This window comes from Penicillium coprophilum, assembly GCF_028826855.1.
Source record: "Penicillium coprophilum strain IBT 35676 chromosome Unknown utg000004l_segment0_segment0, whole genome shotgun sequence".
NCBI lineage: Eukaryota > Fungi > Ascomycota > Eurotiomycetes > Eurotiales > Aspergillaceae > Penicillium > Penicillium coprophilum.
This window is the reverse complement of record NW_026622723.1, coordinates 2,515,382-2,529,658: the sequence shown is the minus strand read 5'-3', so window position 1 is coordinate 2,529,658 and position 14,277 is coordinate 2,515,382. Positions and strand designations below refer to the sequence as shown.

The following is a 14,277-nucleotide window of genomic DNA, read 5'->3' as shown; positions in this document are numbered from 1 at the left end:
GAATATGTTGAAGAGGGAAAAAGAAACTAAATATGAATCGCCTTATCACCAATAATGACACAGAATTTCCCCTCCAGTAATAAGCGGGGATGGAAGGGTTATTCCGCTCCGAGAAATGACTCAGTCCCGATTATCGGCCGTCTAAGACCCAGTCCACCGCAAGAGTCGAGGTTTCAGGATTCAATCCTATTCGGGCAATTCATTAAAAGTTACAGATACCCTAGGAAGGAATTGGACGTAAAGGTATACTGGAGAGTAAGGAGCAATAGGGTTTGATGCAACAGAACTTATAGCAGCACAGATGTCTGCATACTACATACTCCGTACTAGTGGTGTACAAATATTTCCTTTCTTAGAAGGTGGCATGATCTCAGGAACCTTGCGCAGAAATTCTGTGATGCTTTAATTGAACTGTTTCTCGTCCGGATTTCGGTCAGGAAAAGGATATTCTTCTTACTGCAGCGCGTATACAGCCAAGCCGAGACATGAATATACACAATTCAATGTGAAAGCAAACATGATGCGATGGAAGTGACATGGCAAATCTGCAAATAGAGTAACTGCAATCTCTTCAAGCAGCCTTAGTCCGGCTGCGAGTCCGACTACCAATGCCATCTCCTGGAATAACCTTATTCACGACATCCTTGATCGTATCCTTCTTGGATCGGCTAGCCTTCTTTTGTCCAGCGTTTTCTGTGCTGGAGGGACCATCCGCAGTGCCATTGGACTCTGTGGCAGGCTTTTCGTCTATCTTCAACTTCTTGGTATCAGGTTCATGCAACGGTTCAGGCTTTTGTTGCTCCTCATTTTCAGCCAGGGGCGGAGTGGGCGTCACAGTGGTATCAATGCCACGCTTCTCGCCCGCCACTGTTTCATTCATGGGCCCCACTGAGACCTGCGACTCACGGGCAACAGGAATACTGCCGATGGGAGATCCTGTGGACTCTGTGGCAGGTGCCTTGGTCTCTGGATCGGGCTTGGGTGCCGCAAGCCCAGACACTTCCTCATGCTGGTGATTGTCTATATCAGGCTTTTGTGTCTCGGCAATAGGCGGGCTATCCGTTTGAGTTGTATTTAATCTGTTCTGGAATGCATACGAGTGTTCTCTGACTAGCTGGGCAGTGTCCTGATCTGTTATACCCCTTAGTCAGCATCTCGCATGCACTTTACAAGCAGATAGATAAGCAAAGAAACAGCGCCCTGAAACCATGTATTGATAAAATAGTTTGATCATTTGAGCCAATTATGTATCAGATTGTGCAGCAGTGTATCTGCAGACAAATCACGTACCTGAACCTGCCTTGATGTGCATGGGGACTCCTTCAGTAGTCATTGTGATCGATGATGTCAGATGCCAGGAAAGTGTGTTATAAATTGGTGAAGATTGAGTGGGAGGGTATTGGCAAAAGAAAGGCGACTGCAATGCTTCCTATGATGAATTTGTATGAGGGAAAAAACAAGTAAAGAGGAGTCAATTAATTTGAGGGGAGGGTGAAGTGAGGTCGCGCGGTGACGTACTTGAGAGCACCGGAGACGCTACCTCCAGCTGATTCGCCGCTCCAGCCCTCTCAACTCTCCACGGCATTCTGTCGCACAGCCTCACCAGCTCCAGGCATACAATTGCCACGCAAGGTTCTCCGCAAGAGGTCTGTGAGCACAACAGTTTTGCTGGGGGCCAGCCATTGATCGTAGAGGCTGTTGATCTTATCATAAGGTAGAAGACCGTGTATAATTGCTAAGAATATGCTCTTCATTGAGCCTAAGAGGCTTGTCTAGGAAACTGGCTGAGCCACTATTGACAGCAGGTTATATATATGTGTAGATATATCATCGAGGGAGCGCTTCCGTGTATTGGTACAACGGAAAGGCAAGTTTGAAGATAATTGATGGTATCCAGGCGCATCGCACACCTCCAAAAGTGTTGCTTTAGCCAAGTCTCCCTGTCAGATTAAATACCTCATACAACTCGACAAGTGATGTATGTAAGAACGCCAAGAAGATGAGGCTCCAAATCGGAATGGAGTAGCGGCAGTGGTTTTCCTTCGTTTAGTGATTTGGAAAATGACAGCTTGTCGAGCAGCCAGGCTGAAGCAATATCAATTGTGTAAATGGCACACAAAGGAACGCGGGGGAAATTGTGCCTTAGCAGTGTGCCGACATGACTGCAGGAATCCTGCCTATGATCTCCTCTTTAAGTAGAAACATAGACAGATGTGTGTATGCCTTGGGTGTTGGTGTTGGATTGGATGTTCTCCGAGCATCCTAGCTATGTGCAAAGATCTAGGATGGTGATTCGATAAGTTTCAGACTAGGGGATCATGTAAAACCCCAATTCAAGCGACCGATATGTTCCTCTTCAGATGAAGTATGCGACTTCTCAGCAATGGGAGCTGCTGGCTGTTCCGGTAGGAGCTCTGAAATATGCTGCTCTAGCCGGGAGATATCACGGAACCTCTTCTGGTCAACGAGGACGCGGAGAGCCTCCGAGCCTATCTCGAAGAAAGCATCACGCCGAGTTTCATTCCAAGCCTGGAATTTGCTCGGTGAAAGGTTCGCCACGAATTGGAGGAACGGGCGTGGATCAGGGTCTGTTGGGTGACAGACAGCCACAGACGCTACCAATAAGGACCGAGGGGACAGCACAGAAACGGTATTGCTGAACTGGTCATACACTAATGTTGATACCTGACCACTTGATAGTTTGTACTCCATAGCCATACGGCTCAGGTGAGCGCCTGCAGCTAGGAGCATCGGTTTCCTTGACTTATGAGAAGATGCACTTTGGAAATGCATCTGGCACACACTCAGATATTGTGCCATCGCCGAGCCGTAGCCATTTCCGAAGCAGGCTTCTGCATCTATAAAATCAACAAGAAGATGATTAAATGTCTGCCGTGCGAGCCCTTCAGTCATACGGCCATTTTGACTGCCTAAATCATGGCTCATGAGCATTTGCAGCCACTGCATGACAGTACTGTGCAGTCCCTCCGCCACCATGAACTTGGTCAACGAGGTAGTTGCTGACCGCAAACGCAGAAGGGATTGCCTGGATGTACCATCTGATGCCCAATACCAATCAACGATCCTGGATGCTACCCGAGATGTTTTCATATCGACCGGGGACCTGGAGAGGAGAAGTTGAGATTTCAGACAATCATTGATCGTGAGTGCAGTGACTGAGCCAGTTGCAGCCATTTGATCAAAGACTGCCATTGGTTCTTCGGCTAGTCGTCGCTGACCCTCAAGGCTTTGCAATGTGGTGGGTTCTTGTGGGATGTGTCTGGTCGGGATGATACGAAAAAGAGGATTATCGAGGATATTCTGTAGATGCTGGTTGGTTGCATGTGCTGATGATTCAGGATTCGAGAGAGGTCGGCCATGATTGTTGCCTGATGCGGGATAAGCCCCATCTAATTGACGACGGAAGGAAGACGTGAGGGCATTTAGCAGTTGCTGAGACTCTCTTGGCGTACGGGGTAAGGGCTGATGGATCTTGGGCCAGGATTTGAACTGAAAAACAGATGTACCCTTCATGTTGGTCGAAAGCTTGAAGGTTATCAATGGTACGTTGGATGATGCATGAAGGTAAAGAGGGAGGATCTACGAGGGCGGTGAAGCCATTCCCTCCCCCTTCCTAAGGGCGAAAAAAGGTGAATGACGACTAGAACGAAACCACACTTATAGCAATTGAAAAAATTTGTATGTGTTCAAGTGATGGAATCTATAAGGGAATATCTAATAACTACATGTAAAAAAAAGACGATTATTCTATACCAAAATATATTAGAACATTGTAAATAAGTAAAGATCTCCCTTTGTTGTAAATCCCCCAGCATCCAATAAGCGCCACTCGCTAAAAGCCAGGCAACGCCAAGACTTGAAGGGAAGCAACTCAGATCCCGTTAGCTTTTGATCCTTTCTTCAATCTTGTCATCTCCTAACGCATTCTCCTTCTCCCCCCAATTAATCTCTTTGATTTTACCTCTTCTTTTTCGTCTCTTCTGGCCCCCGTGCCTGTGGTTCTGGTGCTGTTCCTCTTCTGCGAGGGTGCTCCATTTCAATAGCCTTTCCCTGCGAATCGTGACCTCCTTCCTCAATACTTCTCCATCTCACACACCTTCATCAATAAACATGTCCGACATTCAGAACCGGTCCTCCGCCTCGCGGGGTAGAGTATCCGCCCGTGGTGGCCGTGGCGGCTTCAGCTCCAGAGGTGGTCGTGGTGGAAACAGATCTGCAAATGACAACTCAGACATCTCATCCTTCGAGGAAGGTGAAATTGGACAGATGAAGAAGAAGTACTCCGACACTCTCCCGACCCTTAAGGAAATGTTCCCAGACTGGAAGGACGAAGATCTGGTGTTTGCACTGGAAGACTCGAACGGCGAGCTCTTGGAGGCAATTGAGCGCATCAGTGAAGGTCGAGTCCCCGCCAACCCCAATCTTCCCAACTCGAAATCAATTGAATCTTGTGGTTCGAGGGCCGTGACTGACTAGCCTTACAGGTAATGTGTCTCAGTGGGGTGAGGTCAAGAAGAAGACCACAGACCGGACTCGCCCTAAGCCCAAGGAGGCCCAGAATGCTTCGACCGAAACGACTGTAGCTCCCGCTCGTGGAACTCGTGGTCGTGGTGGAATAGAGAGTCGTGGACGTGTTCGCGCAGACCGGGGCCGTGGCGGCCGCGGAGGCCGTGCAGGAGCCGCTACAAATGGAACTCGCGCAGTGTCCACTGCTGGAGAGACTCCGGCGCCTACTGCTGTTCCTGCTATCACATCGGAGTGGGCTGCGCCCAAGGCAGAGGAAACTGTTGCAGAGCCTTCGGCTGAAGGCGAAGGGGAATCGACCGAGCCTAAGAGCAGTGTGATTCCTGAGGGTACGAAGAAGGGATGGGCGAGTCTTTTCGCCAAACCACCTGCTCCTCCGGTGCAGAAGAAGCCCCAAGCCCCTACTCCTGTTCCCGTCGCCGAGAAGCCCGCCGAACCTGTGGCCGAGCCATCTCCATCCGCTCCTGAACCTGTGACTGCCCCCGCCGTCCCCGCCGTCCCCGCCGCCCCCGCCGTCCCCGCTGCCTCCCAGAAGACACCCGTCGCCAAGCCCACCCATCCCGTTATCCCTGCCATTCCGACTACTACAGTTAACCCTCCTAAGGGCGATTTGACCGAGACGAACCTCGAACAGATTCCCGATGTATCCGCCCCCGCTCCTACTGCCACCGCCGCAAGCACCGTTGGCAGCGGTATCGACCCCGCGGCAGCAGCCGCAGCTGCTGCTACTCCCTCCCGATTCCCCTCCTCTGCCTACCCTCCAAGCGCTACCAAGCAGGGCCGTACCCCAGGTCTTCAACGCCGTGTGATGGAACAGCAACAGGCTGTGGTCATGCCCGGGAACCACGCAGTTGACCGCGCTGCTGTTCAGTTCGGTAGCATGGGACTGAATGGTGACGCTATCGATATCGATGAGAACCGCGAGGAGGCTGAGACCCGCGCTCAGCCCCCGCAGCACTCTCCCGTTGCTCCCCGTGCCTCTCTTCCCCCCGCGACTCAGGCACCCCACTCGATCGAGACTGGTGCCGCTGGGCGTCCTGCTCCCGGCTTGCCCCCTGTTCCCCAGGGTGCTTCCGCCGACTCTTTTACCGATTTCGCTCGCTACTCTGAGCCCCAGCAGAAGCCATTTGATCCTTTCACCCAACAGGTGAGCCAGCCGCAGCCGCAGATTCCAGAGCCATTCGCCAATCAGGCCCCTGCTCAGCCCACTGCCACCACCGGCAGCGAATACTCTCCTTTCTACGCTGCCGAGCAGCAGCGTTTCCCCTACTACGCCTCCTATGGTTCTTACGGCCAGTCCCAGGATGCCCCAACCGGTCCCCGCGCCGGATTTGGTGTTACTGGTGCTGAGGCCCAGGCTCAAATTCCCACCACGCAGCCTCCTAACCGCTACGGCCCTGTTGATGCCACTAACAGCGGACACAACACCCCCAACCCCACCGTTCCTGGCGCCACTCAGCAGACCCCCGCTACTCAGCATATGCCTGGCCAGAGTGCGCAGCAGCACGCCTACGGCTACCAATACCCCAACTACTACAACAACCCCCACTACGCTTCGTACATGAACCAGATGGGCCAGCAACAGCAGCAGTACGGTGGCGCTAACCGCCCGAGATACGATGATGCTCGCCGATATGAGGATCACTACATGCAGCAGCAGCAGCAGCAGCACAACCAGCAATACGGCTATGGTAGCCAGTATGGTCCTTACGCCGGTAAGGGTGGTATGTACGGCCAGCCCCACGGTGCCTTCTCTTATGAACAGCAATCGTCTTCCCCTGCAAACACTGGAAGCTTCAGCCAGGCCATGCCCACTCGTGACTCAGTCTACGGCCGCAGTGGCTCTGCCCAGCAGTCTGACAACCAGTCTGCCACTGGCACCAATGCCTTTGGTACTGGAATGTCGGATGTTTTCAGCCGTTCCCAGGGTAGCTTCGGCCAGAACCCTCCTATCGCCGGACAGCCTCCCGTTGCCACCGACGAGACCAAGGGCTTTGACGCCCCCAAGGCCGGTGGTCCCAGCCCCCTCCCTCGCCCAGAATCGTCCGGGATCCGCTACCAACAGCGTCCCCGGTCAGCCCCAGGCACAGACTGGTCTTCCCCCACTTCAAGGCCAGCAGGGCCAGCAGGCCTTCGGCAGCTACCCTCAGCTAAACCCCCAGTACGGTGGACTCGGTGGACTCGGTCATCAGGGTGCGGCCACCCAGACTCACCAGGCCTCTGGCTACGGTAACAACTACGGTGGAGGCTTCGGTAACTACTATGGAAACTCTGGTCGTGGTGGCTGGGGTGGCAACTACGGTCACTAAAAAGACAAAAAGAAACGAAGGGGAGACATAATGACCCACCAAACACATATGGCGTTGCATTTGCGGATGATTTGAAAAGGGGGTTGGTTTATTTGTCCACTTTACCGGGAAAGAAACCTCATGTCTTGTCAAAAAGAACAGACAGTACCCAGGCAATTTCTCTTCATCTTTCTCTCCTCAACATCTGTGTAATCTCTACTTCTCTTATTTTGGGGAGCTTGGTTTTCTTTACTTTGGGGGATTGTCTTCTTGATGTTTTTTGTTTTTCTCGTTTCCTTACCCTTCCTCTCAGCCGTCTTGCTCTTCTTTGCTACCACTGCTCCCATCTGATGCGGTCTCTGTATTAAATTCACCAATTCCTCTCTAGGTTTCTCTGTTTTTCATTTTGTTTTCTCGTTATAACCTAGTCGGTGTCTATTTGGATCCGGTGTGTCACTTGTTTCCGCGGACGGTTTTCCTGTTTTTTTTTTTTTTTATCTACTTCTTTCTCCCTTCTGTTGCTCTGTCTTTGTGCTTCCTCACCATGTGCAATATTGGTCGATGATTATGATGTATGGCTGAATGGGTCTGGTAGAGGTAGATCCAATGCTCAGTTGCGTTCTGGGCCAAAAGTGTCATGAATTATGTATGTCCTATACGATCCAGTATGGCACCTATATATGGAGACTGCTCTAGTATGATATACTGTAGCCTCTCGTAGTCACAAGTACTAGACATCTGTGGTCCACGCAACATCAAATCTCTAAATGTACTTGCATAAGAGCTTCAAAGATGTAAAGCATCAAAATCATTGATAATACCATAGCATTAAATGGAAAAGTTGGGTCGCCAAGTCCAAGCATCAAGGCAAGTCCGCGGCTTCGAGTTCTACCTGGACCTGGAACTATATACAATCGAAATGCAACATGACACGGCACAGAACAAAAATCCAAAAAATCAAATCTATGTGGTGCAACAAAGGCCCCAAGACAAATTCAGATGAACAAAAGAGAAGCAACCGAATCCAGTGATAATTTACTCAGCGATACCAAGACCTACGCCGCCAATCTTGTGGTAAGGTGGCTGAGCGCCAAGAGCCTTCTGAGCATCGAAGCGCCAGATACCGCCAGTCTTATCAGTCTCGAAAGTGAGATCAGCCACTCTAGCAAGACGCTGGATCAGGGGGTCATCGGCACTCTCCTCAATACGGTTGAAGAAACGGCGCACCCATTCGCGGCCCTCCTCCTTTTCAATGCGGCGCTGTTCACGCTGAGCAGTCTCAATGCGCGACTTGAACCCGGACACAGCATCCATGTCTCCCTTCTGGATGTTGGCGGCCACGTCGCTCCAGGCACGTCGGCTCTCGTACAGATCCTGTTGGTCGAGGGGAGCCAGAGCCAGCGGGGTGACGGGATTCTCCTTGGAGTTCCAGGTGTCGACGACGTTCTTGGTGCGGGCATCCTTGAGAGTGAACTTGTCTGACCACTGGCCCTCTACTGTGTAAAGGGGGTTCTTCTCACCCTCGCTCTCCTTAAACAGGCTTGCGCTGAAGGTGTTCTTCTTGCCACTCAACCAGCCCTTGCCGGAATAGTCAATCTTGGCGACATAGCCGCTGCTGCTGACAATCTTGGTCGACTTCTCCAGTTCGACAAAGGGCGAGCCGTAGATCAGCGATTCGATGTGTAGGCTGGGCAGCGTGATCAGGTATGTCTCCTTCTCGTCGGATCCGGGCGGGGTGAGTGTATACAGCGCATGGCCAATCTGTTTTACAAGGATAGTGCTGGAGAAAGAGGCTTTCTGCGCGTTATATCCTTGCAGCTGTGGTTGTATTGTCAGTTTTTGGCAACTCTCAGGGACTTGGTACAGGCTTTATGCACTCACCTCAACGCCGTTCTTCTCGTTGCGGATCGCGTAGGCGGTGGCAGGAGGATGGTGGCTATGGTTTAATCAGTGGGTTGTAGGTATACAGAAGTAGCCTCACATACCTGACTTGTTCACTGACCAAGACAGTCTCCCCTACATCCGCGTCACCATCCCATTTACCGATGAACAGCTCTCCTAAGAATGGGTTCAAAGGCTTCTTCTCACTGCCGAGCTTCTCACTACGGCTGCAGTATTGCTGGCGCAGTGTGCTGAGGAACCACTTGAGTACCAGGAGAGCACGCTTCGCGGGATCAGCCTCCTTAGCCGGTGCCACGAATACGGCAGGGTGCTCGGCCCAGTAGGCAGAGTACTCGGTGAGGGAAGTAGTGGAGAGGATGAAGGGAGGAGCAGTCAAGGAAGATAGATCACCGTTGAAGGAGGCGATCGACTAGAAATTTGTTAGGCTAATACACTCGCGCAACTGGGGTTGCATACCTTTAGGAAACTTGTCCATGAGCCCTTACTATTGGCGGGGACCTGACTCTGAGGGGACATGTTTTAGGATAAGAATGATATCTTAATCACGACCTAAGACTTGAAATCTCCAAGATAGAAGAAACGTGGGGGAGGGACGAAGTTGGTCGTTGGCGGTCAGAAGCGGGATAACGTCATGGACAGGGGGAAAAAGTGAACAGCCACAATTGGATCGGGGAATTTTTCAGATGCTCCTGTGGAAAGACATCGAGACATTCATCTGATACACTGCCTGACATTGTCATTCAACATGTCACACTTGATTGTGCAACGTCTCTCGCAGGGCCAGTGCTAGGCTATAACAGGGGGAGGACCTGAAAACGGCCAGCATTCCACCAGGGCATATTTGGTTTCTAATTTAACAGATTTAGGTACAATGTGATTCACATTTCCAGCCAGGATATTCCTTGAAGACTACCTAGGTACTTACCCTCGGTACCCAAGTAGTCCGGATTCTTTTCCGCCCTGTTGCCCTACCCGGCAAGGCTCCAGATCTTCTCCCCGAATCACATTGGTCCATTTCCTCTAGATTAGGCAGATGGACCCCGAGATGATAGCAAACTCTCTCTATATGGCCTTGAAGACGCTACGTCGGAGACAATCCGCCGATCCTCGCCCAAGATGATAGAAAAAAAGACATTCAGCTTTCTCTCTGACTCACGCTTCAAGTCTGCGATGTACCTCGTTGCTGTTGACTTGCTTATACTCGATCAATTTACTTCTATTTCTTCGTTTTTTTACTCCGTACTGTACTTCCAATTGAAGATATCGACGCACATCTCCGACGAGCATGACCTCGGAAAGAAGCCGCAACTAAGACAATTGCAGAATTGGTTTTCTCGTATCTTGCATCTGCACCGCGAGAGACTTAGATTTGATTTACTACAAGCTGGCTAGGTCTCTAGTTAAAAAAAGACCCCCTCCCGCCATGTCTCCAACTACCTCGAAAGCTTCCAGCGAGGAGAGGCGGTCTCAGTCCTGGATGAATGAAACCGAAATCCAGAGATCTCAATCCCGGCGTTCACAACGAGACGGAGCTGTCAATAGTCTTGACCACGTCCGGAGCCATGTCTCGCACCATGACATGCCTGTCAACGATGATTTCCAGGAGATCGATGCAGAGCAATATCTACGTTTTTCACCAGCTCGCAAAGTCGTCATCGTTGGTATCCTGTCGTTCTGCTCCTTTCTGGCACCTATATCCTCCACATCTATATTAGCCGCTATACCTGAAGTGGCAAAGACCTATAACACCACAGGAAGTGTGATCAACGCGAGTAATGCGCTGTATATGGCATTCATGGGTATTGCGGCTCCCTTTTGGGGGCCCTTCAGTCAGGTCTGGGGGCGACGTCCGGTGGGTGAAGAGCAGAAGTTCATCTTGAAGTAACAAACTAATTGGAAGTAGGTGTTTCTCGTAAGCGCGTTCTTGTTCTTTGCGTTTAGCATCGGCACGGCTCTAGCACCCAATCTCCCTGCATATTATATTTTCCGTGTCTTGACTGCATTTCAAGGAACCTCTTTCTTGGTCGTTGGGAGCTCGGCGTTGGGTGATGTATACGAACCTCGAGCACGGGCAACAGCATTGGGGTGGTTTTTGTCAGGGACCCTAATTGGGCCAGCCTTTGGTCCATTCATTGGCGTACGTCTGCCCTGCAAATTCAGCACTGAAATAATTCGCTGACCTATGAACCTAGGGTGTGATTGTCACCTTCCGCTCATGGCGAGTCATCTTTTGGCTCCAGGCAGCTCTAGGGGGCAGCAGCACACTTCTCGTCTTCTTCTTCTTCCCCGAAACCTACCCGCATCTGACCAAAGGAGACATGACCAACAAGACGACGTGGGAAAAGACCAAATACCTTTGGCATCGGATCTCTCCCCTCCAAGTTGCTGTCATGTTATTTAAATACCCCAACCTCTTCTGCACGGGTCTTGCTGCAGGGGCTCTCGTCTGGAACCAGTACTCCCTCTTGACCCCTATTCGCTATGTACTCAACCCACGCTTCCACCTCACCAGCCCTATCCAGACGGGTCTGTTCTACATCGCGCCAGGCTGTGGGTATCTTGTTGGTACATTCATGGGCGGAAGATGGGCAGACCATACCGTGAAGAAATGGATCCGTAAGCGCGGTGGTGTCCGAGTCCCCGAAGACAGACTGAAGTCTTGTCTGATATTTCTGGGTCTTGTCATTCCCGGCTGTATCTTGGTCTACGGCTGGACAGTCGAGAAGGCTGTTGGTGGAATTCCGGTCCCAGTCCTTGCAATGTTCTTCCAGGGAGTGGCGCAGTTGTTCTGCTTTCCTAGTCTCAATACTTATAGCCTGGATGTCATGCAGTCGAGCGGCCGGAGTGCCGAAGTCGTTGCTGGTAGCTATCTTTTACGGTACGTGTTCGGTGCTCTGGGGTCTGGACTAGTTCTTCCGGCGGTAGAGGCTATGGGGGTGGGGTGGTTTAGTACCATCAGTGCTCTGTTTTTGGTTGCGTCTGGGGTTTGTGTATGGCTCACCACTGTTTTCGGCGATCAATGGCGGGATAAGGTCGAGAAGAAGAACCAGCTCAAGGCTGAGGAGAGGACTGACCAGATACAGCAGGACACTACGAAGGTTGAGACTTGAAGATTCATCGTTGGGGACATCTATGGAAGACTTGATGATATATTGTGTTGCAATAAAAACGGAGGTCAAAAAATAGGTAGAGAATAACAACTGAAGCATAACCAAAATATTTGGACTTACCCCCTCACCAAACTGCTTAGGTGCTCGTTCTGCGCTTCGGGGACATCTTCATTACGGGCAGGTTGCTTCCCACTTGCGATATCATTGGGATCTAGACCACTCTCCGCCACGACACGGTCTATCTTGCGCTGCTCGGTGTATTTTCGACAGTCCTCACGACCCTTTTTGACATCCACAAAGCAAATGGTGATCATTGCCGCGGTGCAGATGGCGAACAAAAATGGAAACCCCATCCAGCTGTTGTGGGTATCGTTTATGATAGCTTGAATGACATTCGGCCCAATGATTGAAGACTGTAAGGTTAGTGAAATGAATAAGAGACAGCACCAAATACAGCCGACTTACGGCGCGATTGGTTATCCCAAAAAGGGCGAAGAACATATTATCGTAACCGCGTGGCATCAGCTCACTGATCATCGTTTGGGCGTACTGGCATAATGTTAGAAATCATAGCAGCAAAACAATGCTAGATAATTCAATTCACCGCGTAGTATGGAGCCTGGAAAAGCCCGAAAACGACATTGTAGAAGTAAAATTCCCACTTGATGGCTGTTAGCTGTAAGATCTTAGTTGGAGCCTGATACATACCCTATTGTGGTACCCGATGCGATTGGTCCACAGTCCCAACATTCCCCAAAAGGGGATGAGAACGGTGAAAAAGTTAGTGAACAAAAACATAGTTTTTGTCTTGAATTTGAAATATTGCTGTATATACCAAAAACCAAACGTTGAAGTGATCGAGCAGGCAGCTTGGGCAATGCCGAGATATGTAATCTGCAAGAATGAAAATGAAACGGAGTCGTTTTGAATGATGCTGACGAGGGTACCTATTTGACGATACCTAGTGAGTTCTCTTGTCTACATTTATCGGTGTATCGAGTCTGATTTGCATCAAGTAATTAAGAAGAGAACCGAACTCACCAGTAGTGTTGAGGCCATCAGCGAGAAGGAAATAGGCGAAGAAATACAGAAATGTCTGAGGAAGAGACCTGATTTCTCGGATGGCCAACCAGATCTGCTTGAATCCAATAGTACTATAGCTTGACCCTTTTGGTATCTTCGGACCTGGCCGTTTTTGCTGGAAAATGAACCACCAGATGCCAAGAACCACCCAATCTGTAGAAAGTCAGATAGTCCAACTATTAGAGGAACACCCAGAAAGCCTACATGAGTTAGTCAGACAGAGTGCCAGATTATTCGAGAAGTTGTTGTTTTGAAGTGGAAGTAACACGCTCAGATTAAGCACGAGTGTGAGTAGGTATCCAATATTGCTGTGTGCAGTTGAAATGTTGCTACCATTGTCAGCGACAATAGGGCTTCAAAAAGGCCAAACTTACCTGATATGATTTCTCTCTAGTGATTCAATAGCGTCATATTCCTCTTGGTCGATCTTGCCCTCTCTGAGATCTTCTTCTCTCGCTTTGCGCACATGCGGGGTATACCGCGCCAGACGGGGGAAGACAGCAGCGTAAAACACCAGCGTTGCGCCGTAGGCAATATATGCCACAACGTACAATCCCATCGCAGTAGGCCACTGGCTCGGATGCCGAATGGACATCATACCATACTGCAGGGCCCAGCAGACGACCGTCAATGCCAGAAGAAGCCATCGGCCGAATGTTCCATAGTCTGCAGCACTTCCTAGCCAGACGAATATCACAGTCATGAAAGTGAAGCAAAGACCATTGGCAATAAGAACTACTGAAGATACGGATCTTGTTCCTCCAGCCCAAGGCACCACGCATGCCGATGAATCGGTGCAGGCTCTAGGTGGATCGGAGCCAGGTTGATGCCCGGCACCATTCAAGGCCCACTGGAAGCTTCACTAGATTAGTCGGGAAACTCGAAAGTTGTATTGTACCTACAGAGCTTGGCTGTAGGATCCCGGGCCGACACCATTGTCACCATTGTAATAGAGGTAATATGACCAAAGTTCCTTCCTAGAGGTAGTCGGCTGTTCATATGAATCCTCGTCCACGCCGAAGAGCCGTTCATACGCTTCTAATGTGGGATGTTGTGAAGTAGGGACCACATCAACCGTGGTATCATCCTTTGCATAATTTTCATGAATCTCAGCCATGTTGTAAGGTAGAGAAGATATGTACATGATACATGTACTTCTACCGCATTGTCCCTGAGTGGGGCTTCCCTAAGCCGCTTTCATGCTCAGTGGAGGCTCAGTAGATCTCAGCACGGGCACTCTAGGGGCATCAGGTCACGTGCCCAGGAACAGCTGAAGACCTTCCAACTAATCATGAGTACGGAGTACACCATGTATGTATTCAGATAAAAACCAATCAGCAGAGATCTCG

At 50.4% G+C, this 14,277-nt stretch overlaps 6 protein-coding genes across 6 annotated transcripts; 2 read left to right on the top strand and 4 right to left on the bottom strand.

The window, feature by feature from the left end:
• Positions 1-571: 571 nt before the first annotated feature.
• On the bottom strand, positions 572-1,333 carry N7500_005382 (uncharacterized protein; the record flags this gene model as incomplete). The annotated part of the gene is made up of 2 exons (XM_056676527.1): positions 572-1,131; positions 1,291-1,333. 2 exons carry the CDS (start codon positions 1,331-1,333, stop codon positions 572-574), a joined length of 603 nt encoding a protein of 200 aa, XP_056531527.1.
• Positions 1,334-2,316: 983 nt separating this feature from the next.
• Positions 2,317-3,534, bottom strand: N7500_005381 (uncharacterized protein; the record flags this gene model as incomplete). The annotated part of the gene is made up of 1 exon (XM_056676526.1): positions 2,317-3,534. The coding sequence occupies one exon, from the start codon at positions 3,532-3,534 to the stop codon at positions 2,317-2,319; it is 1,218 nt and encodes a 405-aa protein (XP_056531526.1).
• Positions 3,535-4,131: 597 nt separating this feature from the next.
• On the top strand, positions 4,132-6,854 carry N7500_005380 (putative RNAPII degradation factor Def1; the record flags this gene model as incomplete). The annotated part of the gene is made up of 3 exons (XM_056676525.1): positions 4,132-4,420; positions 4,506-6,611; positions 6,658-6,854. The coding sequence occupies 3 exons, from the start codon at positions 4,132-4,134 to the stop codon at positions 6,852-6,854; spliced, it is 2,592 nt and encodes an 863-aa protein (XP_056531525.1).
• A 1,014-nt stretch (positions 6,855-7,868) lies between these two features.
• Positions 7,869-9,251, bottom strand: N7500_005379 (OSBP family protein; the record flags this gene model as incomplete). Its single annotated transcript, XM_056676524.1, has 4 exons — positions 7,869-8,651; positions 8,715-8,769; positions 8,819-9,144; positions 9,192-9,251. The coding sequence occupies 4 exons, from the start codon at positions 9,249-9,251 to the stop codon at positions 7,869-7,871; spliced, it is 1,224 nt and encodes a 407-aa protein (XP_056531524.1).
• Positions 9,252-10,158: 907 nt separating this feature from the next.
• Positions 10,159-11,845, top strand: N7500_005378 (putative MFS transporter; the record flags this gene model as incomplete). The annotated part of the gene is made up of 3 exons (XM_056676523.1): positions 10,159-10,587; positions 10,639-10,872; positions 10,928-11,845. The coding sequence occupies 3 exons, from the start codon at positions 10,159-10,161 to the stop codon at positions 11,843-11,845; spliced, it is 1,581 nt and encodes a 526-aa protein (XP_056531523.1).
• Positions 11,846-11,961: 116 nt separating this feature from the next.
• Positions 11,962-14,015, bottom strand: N7500_005377 (uncharacterized protein; the record flags this gene model as incomplete). The annotated part of the gene is made up of 8 exons (XM_056676522.1): positions 11,962-12,258; positions 12,311-12,394; positions 12,450-12,506; positions 12,554-12,792; positions 12,887-13,081; positions 13,133-13,236; positions 13,303-13,785; positions 13,831-14,015. Coding segments are annotated over 8 exons (1,644 nt in total), but the record flags the coding sequence as incomplete, so codon positions are not given.
• Positions 14,016-14,277: the final 262 nt, after the last annotated feature.